Raw genomic sequence first — 20,148 nt, 5'->3', positions numbered from 1 at the left:
AATAGTCTTTTTGGTCCCAGCAGGTATTGGCAATATGTGGCAGGGATTAATATCTCTTCTGCTTCTTATCATATGCCTGGGGGAATATGGCAGGTATCTATCTTCTGCTCTATCTTCTGCTTGGTGTGGGCCTGACTAGTGTTGATTTCGAATTTCAAATTTTTATCGCGAATATAGGTACTTCGAAAATTTGCGAATATTTTAAATATAGTGATATATATTCGATTTTTTTTTTAACCAGCTCAGCTCCCCTAGCTTAAACCCCCTTAATGACCAGACCACTTTTTACAATTCTGCACTATACTACTTTCACGGTTTATTGCTCGGTCATACAACTTACCATCCAAATGAATTTTACCTCCTTTTTTTCTCACTAATAGAGCTTTCATTTGGTGGTATTTCATTGCTGCTGACATTTTTACTTTTTTTGATATTAATCGAAATTGACCGAATTTTTTGAAAAAAAATGTAATTTTTCACTTTCGGTTGTAAAATTTTTCAATTAAAACTACATTTCTATATAAATTTTTCTCTAAATTTATTTTTCTACATGTCTTTGATTAAAAACAAATGCAATAAGTATATTTTTATTGGCTTGGGTAAAAGTTATAGCGTTTACAAACTATGGTGCAAAAATGTGAATTTCCGCTTTTTGAAGCAGCTCTGACTTTCTGAGCACCTGTCATGTTTCCTGAGGTTCTACAATGGCCAGACAGTACAAACACCCCACAAATGACCCCATTTCGGAAAGTAGACACCCTAAGGTATTCGCTGATGGGCATAGTGAGTTCATGGAAGTTTTTATTTTTTGTCACAAGTTAGCGGAAAATGATTATTATTACATTTTTTTTTTACAAAGTCTCATATTCCACTAACTTGTGACAAAAAATAAAATTTTACATGAACTAACCATACCCCTCACGGAATACCTTGGGGTGTCTTCTTTCCAAAATGGGATCACATGTGGGGTATTTATACTGCCCTGGCATTTTAGGGGCCCTAAAGCGTGAGAAGTAGTTTGGAATCCAAATTCGTAAAAATGCCCTGTGAAATCCTGAAAGTACTCATTGGAAATTGGGCCCCTTTGCGCATCTTGGCTGCAAAAAAGTGTCACACATGTGGTATTGCCGTACTCAGAAGAAGTAGGGCAATGTGTTTTGGGGTGTATTTTTACATATACCCATGCTGGGTGAGAGAAATATCTCTCTAAATGTCAACTTTTCCCATTTTTTTTTTTTCCAAAGTTGTCATTATAGAGAGATATTTCTCTCACCCAGCATGGTTATATGTAAAAAGACACCCCAAAACACATTGCCCAACTTCTTCTAAGTACGGCGATACCACATGTGTGACACTTTATTGCAGCCAAGATGCGCAAAGGGGCCCAATTTCCTTTTAGGAGGGCATTTTTAGGCATTTGGAATCCAGACTTCTTCTCACGTATTAGGGCCCCTAAAATGCCAGGGCAGTATAAATACCCCACATGTGACCCCATTTTGGAAAGAAGACACCCCAAGGTATTCCACGAGGGGCATGGCGAGTTCATAGAAGTTTTTTTTTTTGGCACAAGTTAGTGGAAATTGATTTTTTTTTTTTTTCTCACAAAGTCTCCCTTTCCGCTAACTTGTGACAAAAAATTAAATCTTTCATGGACTCACTATGCCCCTCAGCGAATACCTTGGGGTGTCTTCTTTCCGAAATAGGGTCATTTGTGGGGTATTTATACTGCCCTGGCATTTTAGGGGCCCTAAAGCGTGAGAAGAAGTCTGGAATATAAATGTAAAAATTTTTTTACGCATTTGGATTCCGTGAGGGGTATGGTGAGTTCATGTGAGATTTTATTTTTTATCACAAGTTAGTGGAATATGAGACTTTGTAAGAAAAAAAAAAAAAAAAATTTCCGCGAACTTATGCCAAAAAAAAATCTTCTATGAACTCGCCATGCCCCTCAAAAGTGATTTTTTTATAGCGCTGCAGCAATTTTAGGGTCCATTCACACGTCCGTTGTTTCTTTCCTGATCTGTTCCGTTTTTTGCTGAACAGATCTGGACCAGATCTGGACCCATTCATTTTCAATGGGTCCTGAAAAAAAATCAGACATTGAGCTGTCCGTTTTTTTTCAGGACCCATTGAAAATGAATGGGTCCAGATCTGGTCCAGATCTGTTCAGCAAAAAACGAAACAGATCAGGAAAGAAACAACGGACGTGTGAATAAGGCCTTACAGTGTTTTTGCAGTGATCAGAAAAAAAAAATTCTGTCACTGCGGTGGGGCAGACTGAACGCAAGTGTGCGCACAAAATCAGGCCTGATTGGGCGAACACTGCGTTTTTTGTAGAGCCTATAGAACATGTCCTATTCTTGTCCGCAATTGCGGACAAGAAAAGGCATTTTCTATATAGTTCTGGCAATGTGCGGATCCGCAAAATGCAGAAAGCACATTGCTGGTGTCCGTGTTTTGCAGATCCGCGGTGTCCGTGTTTTGCGGATCCGTGGATTCGCGGATCCGCAAAACATATACGGACGTCTGAATGGAGCCTTACAGGGGGGTGATCAGGGAGTCTATATGGGGTGATCACCCCACTGTAAGGCTCCATTCAGACGTCCGTATGTGTTTTGGATGGATCCGCGGATCCGCAAAACACATACGGACGTCTGAATGGAGCCTTACAGGGGGGTGATCAATGACAGGGGGGTGATCAGGGAGTCCATATGGGGTGATCAGGGGTTAATAAGGGGTTAATAAGTGACAGGAGGGGGTGTAGTGTGGCTTGGTGCTACTTTACAGAGCTGCCTGTGTCCTCTGGTGGTCGATCCAAGCAAAAGGGACCACCAGAGGACCAGGTAGCAGGTATATTAGACGCTGTTATCAAAACAGCGTCTAATATACCTTTTAGGGGTTAAAAAAAATCGCATCTACAGCCTGCCAGCGAACGATCGCTGCTGGCAGGCTGTAGATGCACTAGTTTACCTGCCGATCCTGTAAACGCGCGCGCCTGTGTGCGCGTTCACAGGAAATCTCGCGTCTCGCGAGAGGACGCCCCGATGCATCCAGAAGGAATAACAGGGCCGCCGCCAGGACGCAATCCTGCGTGCGGCGGTCCTGTAGTGGTTAATCAGTACACATGATCCCTCCCTGCTTCTAGCTTATGGGCCAATGAGAAGGCTACAGTATATTTGACTTTAGGAGTACTGTTGTTTGCGAATTTCCATAATGCGAATTTCCATAATGCGAATTTTTGTAATGCGAATTTTTGTAATGCGAAATTTTGTAATGCGAATTTTTATTGTAAATTTTTTCAACTTGCAACTATTAGACAAAGAAGATTATAGCACTATATTAGCTAAATTGCTCTATATTCATTTTTTTCGAATATTCGCTATATTGCTATAACTTTGTTTTTTCGAATATTCATAATATTCTAAAACAAGAATATATAGCAATATAGCGAATATTTGAAAAAAACGAATATAGAGCAATTTAGCTAATATAGTGCTATAATCTTCTTTGTCTAATAGTTGTAATTTTTTTCTTATCTGAAGTTCAGATTGGAAAAAAATTACAACTATAAAAAAAAGATTATAGCACTATATTAGCTAAATTGCTCTATATTATTATTTTTTTTTAATATTCGCTATATTGCTATATATTGTTGTTTTAGAATATTACGAATATTCGAAGAAACAAAGTTATAGCAATATAGCGAATATTCGAAAAAATCGAATATAGAGCAATTTAGCTAATATAGTGCTATAATCTTTTTTTTAATAGTTGTAATTTTTTTCCAATCTGAACTTCAGATAAGAAAAAAATTACAACTATTAGACAAAGAAGATTATAGCACTATATTAGCTAAATTGCTCTATATTCGTTTTTTTTTTCGAATATTCGCTATATTGCTATATATTCTTGTTTTAGAATATTACGAATATTCGAGAAGACAAAGTTTTTGCAATTTAGCGAATATAGTGCTAAAATCTTCTTTGTCTAATAGTTGTAAGTTGAAAAATTCTCAATAAAAATTTGCATTACGAAAATTCGCATATTACTTGATCATTACCTTGCCGATTTTTCGAGTAAAAAAATTGTAGAATATAACGAATATTCGAATTTGTGAATATTCGACGAATATTCGACAAAATATTCGCGAAATATTGTGAATTCGAATATGACCCCTGCCGCTCATCACTAGGCCTGACTAGCTGAGGAGGAATTTGGGCTTCTCCTGGTCTCTGGATGTTACTCACAGCTTGGCTCACAGGGAATGCTCTTCCTGGAGGCTGGAGGTGGCTGCTTGCTTGTCAACCAGCTGAGGCTGATGGCTCAGGCTGGGAAGGTTCTCTGGTCTCAACCGAGACAGGGTCCTGATTTGAGATCCCTATTTTCTGGGAGCTCCTACTAACACAACCTTTCCCCTGTCAGCCTTAATATTATCATTGAAAGGGGTTGTCCAAGTTACTCTTTTAAGGCAGGGAAGCTACAGTATGAGGATAATAAAAATAACATACTCTCCTATTGCAGCACGCCAGACCTGCAGGGTATTGCGAAGTGAGGTCACGGTTATGGGCGAAGTGAGGTCACGGTTATGGGCGAAGTGAGGTCACGGTTATGGGCAAACGAGGGTTGCTCACTATAATGGAGAACCCTGGGCAGGCATGCAGCAGTGAAAGAGAGGTAGACACAGTTCCTCTGGGGCACGCTCGGTATGTGGGGACCAGGCCTGATGTTGTGTGAGGTGCCCTGGATGTTACAGGTATTTTGAGTGCCTGGGGCAAGGTCCCTTTTGCATTCGTGACGCCAGTGCCTGTAACGGTGGCACACCGATTTGTAGTGGGAATAATTGAGGAACACAGATGGTATAGTGAACCAAACGTTTCTTTACTGAACAGTCCAACTTTATACAGTAAGGTAGTTATACAGTCCTTTGTACTACAACTTTGCAAGCAGGCTATTCCACAAGATGGCAGGTATAAGTTATGCAAGATACTCAGAGGGTAAATCCACAATGCACGCAGAATCAGGTTGTACCTTTCCTCAGAAATAGTGTACACTGTTCCTTTCTAGAACTCCTGTCTGGTTTACAATCCCAAGGCCCGAATGCCTAAATGGTGGCTGAAATCCTTGGTATATATATATCTTCCTCTTGTATTAAATCCTTGCTTTTCTTTCTTAAGCATCTGCCTATCAGGGTTACTAATCTTTGCCTGTGATATACTTGCTTTATTGCTGAAGGGCTGTGGTTTCTCCCAGGAGGTGACGTCCTGCAACCGGGGTGTCTTCAGAGCTAACTAAGGCTCTCTTGATCCGCGGGTAGGCTAGGATCCCTCTACTAGCCTCCTGGTAACAACTAGAAGCCTGGGCTGTCTAGCTGCATGTCAGGAGGAGGCCCTCAGCATATCACTAGCTGGTGCCTTCTAACTTCTGTCTCTGCAGACTCCTGACTCTGAACTCCCTCTCCCTGTCTGGGCCTGAACCTTTATACTAGGGGCTCCCTATCCCCCTCTAGTGTATGGGATGTCTAACTACACCCAACTAGGCCTGCTATTGCATCATACAGGGAAACATTACATACAAAAACACATTAGCAAATACATTGATTGCACAATGACATATGACATTTCTGTCCCTTGTGAGTATGAGGAACGCGCACACCAATTGACCCTTGTGTAGTGCCCACGCCAATCCAGCGGGACACTACACTATCCTCCCCACCACCATGATGTAATGCAGCGAGGATGTGCCTATATGTTGGACTTGACCACTTCAGCCAACCGCTGGACTCAATGGTATATAGCATAATACCTCTGAAGCCAGTGGTCAGTGTCTTGCTGCAGCTGGCCATAGATCATCATAGCTGTCAGCTACAGGGTGAGGTATGGACATCAACATATGCCCAGAATGAGTCTGAAGCTGACTAGGTGTGTTGTGATGCTGGTGTGCTGCACCACCACCCTATTCGGAGGAGTAAGTTATGAGAAGGTAAGAGGTTTGGCATGGATAGTGTCTAATGGTATTGGGCTTTGGCCTATGAGATAGTTAGGCCTGAGTCTTGCCCATCTGGTGAGTTTTGAAGAACTTTAAGCCGGTGCAAGCCTGGTCATCAGGAGAAGTGGTAATGGACTGGAGGATGCAGTGGCTAGCCTATTGTGGAGCTAAAGGCAGCCTGGAGGCCAGCAGACCTTATATGGGGTCTGGAGAAAAGCAATGCATAGGGTTATCTGGTGTTTGTGTATAATTCCCTTTAGGCGAGTGGTTCCACTGTTTTACTAATCAATCCACCGTGTGCGCCCTGTGCCCATGCTGGGGACTGCAAACAGCAAGCATGGGGCACACAAATTCGTGTGACTGAGCCCTTAGTTTACGTTCTGTAACGTAAGGTAACGGCACCACCAAGTGTGTATTGTAACTGCTGAGATTGTGCCTCATCTGAACATTGTAACCATCCTGCTTGCTGTGCCACTATATTTAAAGAAGAGAAAGTAAATTTAAAGTGTTTGAACTGAATTTGAACTATGATTCTTTTATGTTAAAGGGGAACCAGTTAAGAAACCCCACTTTATAGGTCTCTCCTGTGACCTAAAATGTTGTTGACTTCAGTGGATTTGATCTCTTCATGTTTCTCCTATCTTTCATGATAAAAATCTAATAATTTATACATATCACAATTTCACAGATCAAGAATATGATCACGAAGTACATAAAAAGGCAGGAGACCATCAATTTGGCTGTGGTTCCCAGTAACGTGGATATTGCCACCACTGAAGCTCTAGAAATGGCTCGGGAAGTGGATCCTAAAGGAGGGAGGACACTAGGTAACAATGACTGATATAAGTTGTAGAGCTCTTATTATGTATACGCAGAACTGGACAATAATGAGCTACTTTAGGCAAAAGGATAAGCAAAACTAAGAGGCTCAACAAAATACCTACAATATGAGACTTTCCAAGGCAAAAAAACAATATAAAAATTTTGGTACTTGTCATGAAAAACAGAGATGGTGCTGAAGGAGCCTGCCGCTACCTTTCAGTGTGAACTTCAAGATTGCTCTTTCACCACTCCAAACTTTAAACTTTCTTTGCACTGCCAATTTTTTGCGTCTACTGCTTCCTATAAAATTCTAACTTCAGGTTCCAGGCCACATTCCAGAAAGTACCAGCTAACAGTACATGTGCACAACAAACACCCTATTGTTTCAATATCGTCAGATTCTCTTTTTATTTCTGTTGCGCCAATATACTACAGGTTGTACAGAGGTTGTCATTAGAGATGAGCGAAATTTTAAAAAATTCTATTTGGCTGGGTCGCCGAGTTTTTAGAAAAAATTTGTTTCGATCCAAATTTATTCGCGGTGAATCGTGTTAAAAATCGGCTATTTTCTGGCTGCAGAGAGCCTTTATAGTGGTGTAGAATACTGTACCTTGCAGTAACACGCATAGGGAGTCTGCTGTGGTAGTGAAATAATACTGTGAGTCCGTATGACATGCAGATGACAGGCGTCGCTCTTAGAATGACTGCACTCTTCACTTATTTGGGTAGTCACAGGGCCAAAACTGACCAAATAATTAAAGTATAAACTCAGCCTTACATGTCGATGTTAGCGCCAAGAAGAAGCGCACTCCTTTTACACTGTCGTCAGCTGATTCCACATAGATTTCTACAGAACCTGTTCTAATCAACGCTTATACAAGTAGAGCCCCCCAACAGAGTGGAGAGGGTGTCAGCAGTGAGTATGTGTTGACGTCACTGATTACTTTGCCCTTCCTCTGATCCGTCAGAACAATAACCCCCAAAAAACTGATTCTGTCTGTTGAGCATCTGCCTTCACTCGGTCAGCATTTGGTCAGTAATCCGTCAGTATTGCTAATGCCAAAAAAACAGGAGTGGATCCAAAACAGAGATGACATGTGAATGGAATATTTGCATGTCTTCTGTGTTTTGTACCCACTCCTGCTTTTGGCTACCAAATCACAAGCCAATTCTGATTGGACCATACAGGCCTTACCGCTGCTACACAGACAGGATCCGTTGTTTGTCTCATTTTTCCTTCCTTCTGACAGATCAGAAGAAGGGTCAAATAAATGATGCATCCAGGCCGAAAGGCAAAATAGTGGCCCAGTTATGAAGTGGGGAGGTTAGGAACAGCATGAGAAGTCCACAGAGTGGCCCTATGACATAGTGGTGAGGTGGAAGCAGCATGGGAAGACCAAAGAGTGGCCTAATGACAGAGTCTGGAGGTGATGGCAGCATCAGGAGCAGGCCACAGAGTGGCACAATGACAGCGTGGAGGTGGCGGCAGCAGCAGCATCAGGAGGAGGCCACAGAGTGGCACAATGACAGTGTGGAGGTGGTAGCAGCAGCATCAGGAGACCACAGTGGCAAGGTGACATAGTGTGGAGTTGGCAGCAGCATCAGGAGACCACAGAGTGACCCAGTGACAGAGTGTGGAGGTGGCAGCAGCATGAGGAGACCACAGAGTAGCAAGGTGACATAGTGTGGAGGTGACAGCAGAATCAGGAGACCACAAAGTGGCAAGGTGACATAGTGTGGAGGTGACAGCAGCATCAGGAGATCACAGAGTGGCAAGGTGACATAGTGTAGAGGTGGCAGCAGCATCAGGAGACCACAGAGTGGCAAGGTGACATAGTGTAGAGGTGGCAGCAGCATCAGGAGACCACAGAGTGACCAGGTGACAGAGTGAGGAGGGGGCAGCAGCATCAGGAGACCATAGAGTGGCAAGGTGACATAGTGAGGAGGTGGCAGCAGCATCAGGAGACCACAGAGTGACCCAGAGTGGGGAGGTGGGTGGCAATACGAGTACCAGCTGAAATTGGTGGGTGAAAGAAGGAGCATTTGGCATCAGATGTGTGGTATCAGGTGGGTGGCAGCATCAGAATAGGAGCTGAGGCAGGTAGCCAAAAGAAATCCTGGCTGATCCACGCCTGATTCATCTTGACAAAGGTCAGTCTCTCCACATTTTGGGTGGACAGGTGAGTTGGGGTAACTATGGCCCCCACCGCACTAAACACCCGCTCTGATGCCACACTACTGGCTAGGCAGGACAGCTTTTCCAGGGCAAACTCGGCCAGTTGCGGCCACAAATCCTGTTTAGCTGCCCAATAGCACAGCGGATCTTCAATATGGGGTGGCAGGGTACTGTCCAAGTATACCACCACCTGCTGGTTCTGGTCCTGCTCCAGGTCTAGCTGCTGGTGAGTAGTTTCTTTACTAGGCGGGTGAAGAAAGCTGCTCATCAGCGACTCTAGACTCAAGTTGTTGCTGATGGAGCTGGAACTGCTCATACCCCCCACCCTGCCACAGCAGCCATGGCAGAGGAACTTGATGGCAGAGGGCCCCCGGTCATACCTGCGAGAGAATGGACCATGGCGCAGATAGGCAGCACCCAACTCACTACATAGGATGTCTCTATAGTAGTTCAGTTTGTCCTCCCTCTCAGCGGGTGTAAAAAAGGCCCCCATTTTGGACCAGTAGCGAGGGTCCAACAAGGTGGAGAGCCAGAAGTCATCCCTCTGCCCAATGGTGACAATTCAGCTGTCATTACGCAAACAAGTGCATCGGGTATCGGGCCATTTGTGCAAGTGACTCAGAGGGACTCTCTGCCTCCATCTCCACTGCATACTGCCACGAGGTGTCTGGGTCCTCTGCCTCATCTTCCTCATCACCCTGTAGCTCCTCTGGCTGCTCCTGCTCCTCCTCTCCTGTCACCTGTGTGTAAAAACCACCCATTTCACTACACATTGCTTGTGCTTCAATATCCTCCTCCTCCTCCAGTTCAGCCCCCACAGGGCTCATGTGGCCGTGAGATCTAGGCGCCACATCTCCAGTCACCTGACCAGCCAGATTTACCAGCATCTGTTCCAGGACATGAAGCAGTGGAATTACGTTGTTCATCCCGTAGTCCTGGTAACTGACAAATAACGTGGCCTCCTCAAAGGGCCTGAGCAAACGGCAGGTGTAACGCATGAGCTGCTACTGGCTGACATCGAAGTTACACAGAGGAGTACTCCTGTCCGCTTGGATCATCAAGAAATTGTTTATGGCCTTTCTCTGTTCGTATAGTCGGTCCAACATATGGAGGGATGAATTTCAACGAGTGGAAACGTTGCATATTAGCCTATGTTGGGAGATGCCGTTCTGCCGCTGCAGCTCAAGGATGTTGTGCTTTGCGGTGTACGAGTGTCTGAAGTGCATGCAAAGTTTCCTGGCCATTTTTAGGATGTCTTGCAGATTGGTGGAAGACTTCAGGAAGTGCTTGACTACCAGATTTAACACACGTGCCATGCAGGGTGCATGGCTCAGCCCTCCTTGATGCAGTGGCGACACCATGTTCTTCCCGTTGTCGGTCACCATGGTTCCGATTTTGAGTTGTCATGGAGAAAGCCACGATTCGATTTCTTGATGAAGGACACGGAGCAGTTCCTCCCCTGTGTGACTCAGTTCGTCCAGGCAAACGAGGTGCAGAACAGCTTGACACAGCCATGCCCTGCACATGTGGTATGCTGGAGGGGCACTGTGAATTGTCCCTGCAGTGGAGGCTGAGGACACGGTGGAGGATGAGGAGGCAGAGGCGGACATTGTCGCAGGACCAACGGCGTGACAACATGGAGGCGGAAGCTGCATCACCTGGCCAAGTTGCTTGTGTGGCTGTGCAGGAACCACATTCACCCAGTGGGCCGTAAAGGACATGTATTGTCCCTGACCGTAGTTACAGCTCCACACGTCGGCGCTGCCGTGCACTTTGGCAAACACCAACAGGCTCAAGGACTGGCCCACCTTCTGTTCTACATGTGTGTGCAGGGCTGGTACTGCCTTTTTGGCAAAGAAATGACCGCTTGAGACTTTCTACCTCAGCTCAGCACAAGCCATCAGTTCTCTGAAAGGTGCAGAGTCCACCACTTGGAAAGGGAGGGACTTAAGCACTTCGGTGATCGATTACTGACGGAATGACTGATGAGGAGTGGGAGCAGGAGCATCTGGATCAGCAGATGATGGGAAGGACAGACAGCTCCATTCGGCTGAGGTGGTGGAACCTTGACTGCCTAAAACCGGGTGCGTGCCAATGGGTGATGCAGCGGTTGCTGTTGCAGGCTGGATCACCACATCGGAGCCACGGTTCTCCCAGGACACTGTATGGTGACGCTGCATATGTTGATGCAGGGCCGTGGTACCAACATTGATACCCTTGCCACGCTTCACCTTCTGCCCACAGATTCTACATATGGCCATGTTCAGCTGTTAAAATTTTTTAGCACAATGAAGTCTTTCCTAGCACTGTCCCTAGCGCCTGCTGACATCTCTCCCTGCACTAAGTACACTGAAAAGTGGCAGAATCCAAGATGGGTGAGACAATTTATAGGGCTGGCTGCTGATTGGCTGCATGCATGGCATTGTGGGTGATCCCGAGTTCCTTGCTCCATGTCCTCACATGTGCAGCAGCCATTTTAGGAAAAAATGTGATTCGTTACCACGAAGCGTGAGAAAATTCGGATTCAGTGCGAATCTAATTTTTCCTGAAATTCGGATCGAATTCCACTTCGTCAACTTCGAGTCGCTCATCTTTAGTTGTCATCATTTACATCACAATCTAAATTTCACATATCAACTATCCATACATTGTAGGGTCAATTTTAATAATAGCCAATTCATTGAGCAGTATGTTTTTAGAGTATGTGAGGAAACCCATGCAAAGTCATGAGTGGGTTATTGGTTATTCACTCGGGGGCCCCTCTCTTGCTGCTTTGCCCACACCTTTAACCCTAACTCCCCAAATAAAACACAGAGACCAAACTTGGATTATAATGGCCACAGCAGCCGTTTATTAACATAAATACAATAAACCATAAATAACATTACAATTTCTTACCCCTGACGAGGGAGGTCCTTGAAGCCCCAAATTCGTTTAAAACACAAGTCCCCAAAAACTGGCACATCCGTGTTGCCTCCAGCCGTAAAGCACCAGCTCGGAGACCACCTGATGGACGCCTTTCATCCGAGCCAACTGTCCAACCATGGGAGTCCAGCCCCACCATTGAGGCCCTCCCATTCACCTGAAGCATCCTTACCACCAACTTCGAGGACCTCCCACCGCCTAGACTGCCGCGACATAACATACACGTACAACACATAAAAACCCATGCCCCAACCCAACAAGCCACCTACCCCCCAAAGCCTTCCCCAAGGGAGGGAGGGTGGGAGTTTGCTCCGTCTCCTCAGATTTGAAAATCTAAAATGGCTCCGACACCCCTCCCCTTAATATAACCTTCCTATACCACCCCCTTTTTACTCCACCCACCGCAATTCCTACCTCCACATTAACCCTATCACCACTGGCCCCCTCCTACCAAAACCCCTCATGACGGCCTCCCCTAACTGTCGCCCAGTACGGCCTCACTTGAGTGGGTTATTGGTTATTCACTCGGGGGCCCCTCTCTTGCTGCTTTGCCCACACCTTTAACCCTAACTCCCCAAATAAAACACAGAGACCAAACTTGGATTATAATGGCCACAGCAGCCGTTTATTAACATAAATACAATAAACCATAAATAACATTACAATTTCTTACCCCTGACGAGGGAGGTCCTTGAAGCCCCAAATTCGTTTAAAACACAAGTCCCCAAAAACTGGCACATCCGTGTTGCCTCCAGCCGTAAAGCACCAGCTCGGAGACCACCTGACGGACGCCTTTCATCCGAGCCAACTGTCCAACCATGGGAGTCCAGCCCCACCATTGAGGCCCTCCCATTCACCTGAAGCATCCTTACCACCAACTTCGAGGACCTCCCACCGCCAACAACGCGCAACCTGACTCAACACCCTCAGAATTGCGCGTTCCTCCACACACCCAATGCTCGCTCGATTCCTCCTTGAAGCCCCAACGACCACAAGTCAATACCAACGGCATTCAAATGCACACCATCGGCCCTCCAAAACGCCCCCACTCCAGGCTCCAACTCAGAATGCCGCACTGCCACCGCCCCATTCCTGGCCATAAACTTACCCAACGCCCTATTAACCTTTATCCTTGCCTTATTGAGGCGCTCCACTGAACGCGCCCCACGCCATACCTGCCTAGGCACAATGTCTGACCACACCGTGACCATGCCCGGGAATAAAGACCACAAACGTAACAGGTCAAACTTAATATCATTTAACAACTCGCCTAACCGAAACGCTCCAAAAAATGCCAAAGAAAAAGCTGCCCTAAACAACTTTACCTCCCAACCTGAACTACCGACCGATTCCAACTGCGTCCCTAATCTTAACAACAAATCAAACGAAACTGGCCTCCTTCTGTCCGCAACCTTCTGTCCACGCCGCCAACCACGCAACACCTGCCTCACCAAAAACATCTTCGTCACATCTGCCAAACCCCTCAATTTGAAACCAAAAGCCAGCCCAGCAATCCACTTATTCAATTTTGACACCGACCAATCCAGCTCCTTAACATGCCCCAAAAACAACAATAACGGGTTATCCCCCTCATCCACTCGAGCCCCCAACTCCTCACACCAACGCAGCCACTCCCCCCACACTTTACCGTACGCCAACCACGTCCCGGTACTCATTGAATCCCGAAGGAGACCGTCTATGGTACCTCCAACATCTCCCACATGGACTCCGGACATTCCAATCCCTCGGCATCCGCTCCTGGCGCCAGCTGCCGAAACCGCTCCAGCTGCGAACGAGAAAGGGCATCCGCAATGTTATTAAAAATACCTGGCACATGTACTGCTACCACCCAAACATTACGTGACAAACAGACCAAAACCAAATGCTGTAACAGGCGAATCACCGGCGGCGAGGACGCCGTCATACCATTAATAGCCTGAACCACCCCCAAATTATCACAATGAAAACGGATTTTTTTATCCTTAAACCGGTCCCCCCACAACACCATAGCTAATACAATCGGAAAAAGCTCCAACAATGCCAAATTCCGAACCCATCCCCTCTCCACCCAGGTCGTCGACCACCTGCCCGCACACCATTGCCCATGACAGTACACACCAAATTCCGAACCGCCCGAAAACAACTCAAAGTCAAAATTATCCACAGCTGTCCCCAAAACCAAAGTCCGTCCATTAAAATGCTGCAGAAAATCCCCCCACACCGCCAAATCCCCTTTTAATTCCTTCCCCAACCTAATAAAATGATGCAGGGCCGTAACGCCCGCCGTAGCCCCCGCCAATCGACGACAAAAAATCCTCCCTATTGGCATAATCCGACATGCAAAATTGAGTTTACCAAGCAGCGATTGCAAGTCCTTCAACCTGATCTTAGCCGATTTCCTAGCCCTCTCCACCACCATACGTAAATCCTGCAATTTATCCTCAGGCAACCGACATTCCATCCTTTCTGTGTTAATAACAATACCCAGAAAACTCAATTCCGTAGTGGGACCCACCGTTTTTTCCTCAGCCAACGGCACCCCAAATAAACCAAAAACCGACTCCAATGTGCTAAGTAACAACGAGCAAACCCTAGATCCCGCCGGACCCAAACAAAGAAAGTCATCCAAATAATGAATAATGGATGAACAACCCGAAACGTCCCTAACGACCCACTCCAAAAACGAACTGAATGCCTCAAAATATGCGCAGGACACTTAACACCCCATTGGTAAACACCTATCCACGAAATAACCCCCCTCCCAATAACAACCCAACAAATGCAAACTATCCGGATTAACTGGCAACAACCGGAACGCCGCCTCAATATCCGTTTTTGCCAACAACGCCCCCACCCCCAATTTCCTCACCCACGCTACAGCCGCATCAAATGAAGTATATACCACCGAACAGAGTTCCGGATCAATACCTTCATTGACCGACGCACCTTTAGGATAGGACAAATGATGAATCAACCGAAACTTGTTCGGCTCCTTTTTGGGGACAATCCCCAAAGGTGATATCCTCAAATTGACCAAAGGCGGACTCAAAAAGGGGCCATCCATGCGCCCCAAAGATACCTCCTTCGCCAATTTTTCAGATACCACCTCGGGATGCTCAAGTGCCGAACGCAAATTTTTTCTCCCTGCAATCACCGGTACGGGAAAAGAAGGGATACCAAACCCTTCCGTAAACCCGACCCTCAAAAATTCCGCCATCCCTTGATCAGGATATCTATTTAGAAAGGGCCCCATCTCTGCTACCCGAACCGGTGTCAGCCCCTTTTCCACCTGCCTCCCCCCCTTCTGCCTACCCCCTCTGAAACAACGACTGAATCCATGATTCCCGCCGCATGCGGAACATTCATGTTTAAAACGACACTTTGCCCCAAACCTGCAGTTGCCCTCGTTAAAGAGGAAGCAAAGCCTTTTTGCCGACGCCGCTGAAAAAGCTGCCTGTCCCGATCCACCCGACTCCCCCCGAAAGGACTGCCCCGCACGCACCGGAGCCATCACCCGCATCCATAACCCTATGTCCTTATGATCCCATCTAATGGTACTACGCACCGCCATCCTCTGCCGGAACTGCTCGTCGTAACGCAACCAGCCCGTCCCCCCGTACACCCGAAATGCTTCCCCAATCGCATCCATATAACAGAAAAGAGCCGAACAACACTCCGGCTTCTTTTCCCCCACCACACTGGCCAAAATAGCAAATGCCTGCAGCCAATTAGAAAACGTCCGTGGAATAAGACGAAACCTCCGTTTTTCTTCATCATCCTTCTTGCCATCCTCCTTCTTACCCCTATCTAAATTAAACCTCTCCAGGGGGAGCAAGGAAAATATTTCCACATACTCCCCCTTCCATATGCGCTCCCGCACTTCCACTTTTAAGTGCGCCCCCAACGGACCCTCAAAGCAGACATACACTTCCCCCCGCGGTGTGTCGTCCACTTTTGACCTATCATCCCCCCCCCCAACCTGCGTCTGCACGGACACCGAGTCTCCTACCCTGCTTGCCACGCTGGCCGGTCCTCCACTAACCCCAGCCCCCACTCCCCATGCCGGCACCGGTGAAATTCCTGCCCCCCCAAAACCAGACACTCAACCCGCCAAACTCTGAAAAAGCTGCCCCAATCCCTTACCCAAATCACCTTGTGGCACCCCACCCCCCCCTTGGCCACCCGTCCACGCATTAATGGTACCCCAGTTAGCCTCACCAAGCTGCCGGGGGGCTGTGAACCCCGCAGCCGAAGGTCCTGCTTCCTGATGATCTTCCACCTCAGCACGAACATCTTCTCCCTGCGCCATCAACATCCCAGCACCTGGCCTGCTGGATGTGCCTTGCACCGGCCCTTGATCATCTCCCCTCACACGATGGGCGGAGCCTCCGCCATGCTGTCCATCCGTCTCCTGTGGCCTGTGTGCAACCGCCATTTCCCTGCACACAGCCACGACCGCATGATCCTCGCTCCCACGCCGGGCGGCCTCCCCCGGACTGGGGGCACCCGCCGTACGTGGTCCCGCATCCAATACTCTCACTGCCGCAGGCGGGGGAGGAATCCGCCCGCCCGTTCTAGGGCTCCGCCGTGCATATTGAGTCCTCCCACGTCGGGAGGATCTGGCAGCAGGCACACCGCCGCCCTCCCTAAGTGAAGGGTCCCCGGAGGGGCTCTGCACCCGGCGCCGAGCCCTGGGGGTCGCATCCGGACTAAGGCGCGCCGGCGGCCGTACCCACCGCGGCCGTCTAACAGTTGGCGGTGAGCTTACACTACTCACCGCCGCCCCCTGCAACACACCAGCCACCTGGTCCTGCAGCCATTCGGGTCCCCGGGTCTCCGCCGCTGCCCGCAACTGCTGTATTAATGCCTCAACTTCCATCACGTAAGTTTGCTAGTTTGCTCCGTCTCCTCAGATTTGAAAATCTAAAATGGCTCCGACACCCCTCCCCTTAATATAACCTTCCTATACCACCCCCTTTTTACTCCACCCACCGCAATTCCTACCTCCACATTAACCCTATCACCACTGGCCCCCTCCTACCAAAACCCCTCATGACGGCCTCCCCTAACTGTCGCCCAGTACGGCCTCACTAGATCATAAAAACTCCATTCAGATGTTTCTTGGTAGAATTTGAACCCAGGACCCTGGCGTTTGAAGGCATCAAGCCTGCTTGGATGTAGACATTGATATGGATGGTGATTTCTTCACTTTTCTCAGCCCTGTAAATTATTATACAGACGACACACTTGATTACCAAACCAAATTTCTTTCACAGGGATCCTGACAAAGCCAGATTTAGTTGACAAAGGATCTGAACAAGATGTCGTCAGCGTTGTCCGAAACCTGGTGTACCCTCTTAAGAAAGGCTACATGATCGTCAAGTGCCGCGGGCAGAGTGAGATCCAGAGCAACATCTCTCTGGAGACCGCCTTACAAAATGAGAAAGATTTCTTCAAGAACCATGAACATTTCGGGTAAACTGGATATGGATGGATGAGGATGCCCGGGGCCAGGCTCTGTTAGGGCTGTTTCACACGAGCGGATGCCGTGCGTGACATCCGCTGCGTGAATGACAGCCAAGACCCGATGCGGACAGCAGAAGCACGGAGCAGTAACATGATTGATAATGCTCCGTGCCTCTCTGTGATCTCTTTACTACGAAATCACAGTGAGATAAAGTTGTCACTGTGATTTCGTAGTAAAGAGATCACAGAGAGGCACGGAGCATTATCAGTCATGTTAATGCTCCGTGCTTCTGCTGTCCGCATCGGGTCTTGGCTGTCATTCACGCAGCGGATGTCACGCACGGCATCCGCTCGTGTGAAACAGCCCTTAGGGTTTCTTACAGGGACATAATAATAGGAAGTAGAGAAGTAATAGTTGAACCCATCAATGGTTTTTGAGGGTGATCTAAGCCCCCCATGACATATAAGAAAACACCGGTATTATAAATGGCTAATGTTGGGTAAGGTGTATCAGTATAAACCATTATGAGGGAATCATTGAGCAGCACACATCTTTCTTTGCTAGTGATTCCAGACTGATAGCTCTTACCTAAACTGATACCTTGCAACAAATCCCCAGCTATGTAAGTAGCACTAGGTCAGGAATGTAAACTGTGAATGTTTCCATTTACAGATGACTAGTAGAGACTTTGAAGATAGTGAGGATTGGGGGAGGCTTGCTGCTGCAGCCAGTTGCCCTACAGCCAGAGTGCTGATCTGTAAAGAGGAATGGGATAGACGTGGATGATCTCATGGGACACACATAGACAACTCACTTATAATTTTCTCACAGTTTTGAATGTAATTAAGCCTAGGATCAAAGGAGAGGAAGATATTTAAGGAGAAATTGGTGGATTTTTATTATACTTGTATAAGTTGTAGAACACCTGTAATGGGGCATCATATTTTTTTAGGGTTCTTCTGGAAGAGGGACGTGCTACAATTTCCTTGCTGGCAGAAAAACTTACTGTTCAACTTGTGGATCATATTTCTGTAAGTCAACCATCAAGAAGGGTCCCATCTTTGGGCCACTAACTTATGGAGGTACCTAGGGGTCCGTCAATTTCATCCGACCATCAGCAGCCACTAAGAGAGAATTGCTACCTCTCCATTGATGACCAATTGGCATCAGTAAAATGGGTCAGTGGCAGTACTACCACACTGCAAAAACATGGGTGGTATAATTTTCCTCATACCCTTATTTTATTAAGGGAAGCAACCACAGATTTGTCATCTGATAAAATTATTTGTGCCAGTAGCTGCCACTTGGAGGTGCTCCTTACAGGTTTGGATTATAAATCTAGTATCTAACTTAGTCGAGAAGAAGCAGATGATTTATAGCTCTGTAAATAGTAGATGGAGCTTTAACCCCCTATAAAGATATATTATGAATTGATAGCGAAATTTTGGACCTACATAAATCTTGAAATAAAGTAAAAACACAATAGCAAAAAATGAAAAAAGAACACCTGAAAAACTTAATATGATTGAGATGAGATTGGAAAAGTATAAACTGCCATTGGTGCTTGGTCACTATTCACACAACCAAGGTTGTGCCCCTTTTATTTTCGGTTCTGGAGCAGAGTATATGTTGAGGCAGGGTCACATTAATACTAGGTGGCATCTCCCCTGTGGTCACTCCAAGATCTTTGGAGCCGTAGTTCAGCCAAGGTGGTTTTTGGCTGTTGTGCATGGGAGATCCGTTTCCCCATCTAGTCCCAGACATTCTCAGTTGGTTATCGAGCTGGCCAGAGTAGCTGCTGGAGACCCTGAAGAGCACGTTGTGTAGCGTGAACAGACATTATCTTGATGGATCACCACGTCTCCTGAGTCACAAAAGGCAGTAGGACTGGTTCCATGATGTCCTGGACATACCGGAGATGGGTCAATGTTCTCACCACGAATACCAAACAGTTACACCCATGGTAGCTAATGTTACCCCACACCATGACACATGTACTAACCCCTAGAATGATATGGTGGCTTAGAGGTGATAGCATTCCTAGTAATATGAAGAATGTTTGCATAGTGAGGATGAGGGGGGATTGTGTTAATATTTATACATTTCTTTGTATGTTTTAGAGAACGATACCTATTTTGGAGGTCCAAATAAAAAAAAAACTTCAAGAGGCAGAGAAGAAAATGAATATAATTGGTCCAGGCGTCCCAGAGATGGAGTCAGAGAAGCTATTATTTCTCATAGATGTAAGAGCTGTGTGAGCGAGGTTAAAGTGGTTTTCAAAGCATTTTATACTGATGACCTATCCTCAGGATAGGTCATCAGTATGTGGTAGGTGGGGGTCCAACACCGATCAGCTGTTTGAGTAGGCTGTAGCGCTCATCGGCCTCCTCGCAGCTTAGCAAACACAGCACCGTCCATTTGATAGCGTGTGTGGCTGGTATCGCTACTCAGCCCTATTCACTGCACCCAGATCATGTGGCTGATGTATGTGAAGTTAATGGCCCAGGTAAAGCTGCGAGGAGGCCGCAGAGTTCACCAAAGGACTGTGGCTTCTTCAAGCAAGTGATTGATGGGGATGCTAGGAGTCAGACCCCCACCAATCAGATAATGATGACCTATCCTGAGGATCAAACACTCAGAGAAATCCTATAATACACTTCTATTTACTACACTGATCAGCTATAACTTCTTGTCACAAACAAAGGCTTTTAGGCAGAACTGTCAGTTCTTGCAGTGAATGTTTTGAAATCAGACACAAATTGAGCAAACGTAA

The 20,148-nt window shown here is 46.7% G+C and overlaps 1 protein-coding gene across 2 annotated transcripts in view; it reads left to right on the top strand.

The window, feature by feature from the left end:
* LOC120994465 (interferon-induced GTP-binding protein Mx2-like) overlaps nucleotides 1-20,148 on the top strand; it is a 100,740-nt gene that overhangs the window by 41,994 nt on the left and 38,598 nt on the right. For both annotated transcript variants that reach the window (XM_040423060.1, XM_040423061.1), the window contains exons 7-10: nucleotides 6,674-6,812; nucleotides 17,185-17,383; nucleotides 18,328-18,406; nucleotides 19,496-19,618. In XM_040423060.1, the coding sequence (XP_040278994.1) occupies nucleotides 6,674-6,812; nucleotides 17,185-17,383; nucleotides 18,328-18,406; nucleotides 19,496-19,618 (540 nt within the window). The remainder of the gene's footprint in view (nucleotides 1-6,673; nucleotides 6,813-17,184; nucleotides 17,384-18,327; nucleotides 18,407-19,495; nucleotides 19,619-20,148) is intronic.

The sequence above is a fragment of the Bufo bufo genome, chromosome 3 (assembly GCF_905171765.1).
Source record: "Bufo bufo chromosome 3, aBufBuf1.1, whole genome shotgun sequence".
NCBI classification, from domain to species: domain Eukaryota; kingdom Metazoa; phylum Chordata; class Amphibia; order Anura; family Bufonidae; genus Bufo; species Bufo bufo.
This window is presented reverse-complemented; position numbering and strand designations above follow the sequence as displayed.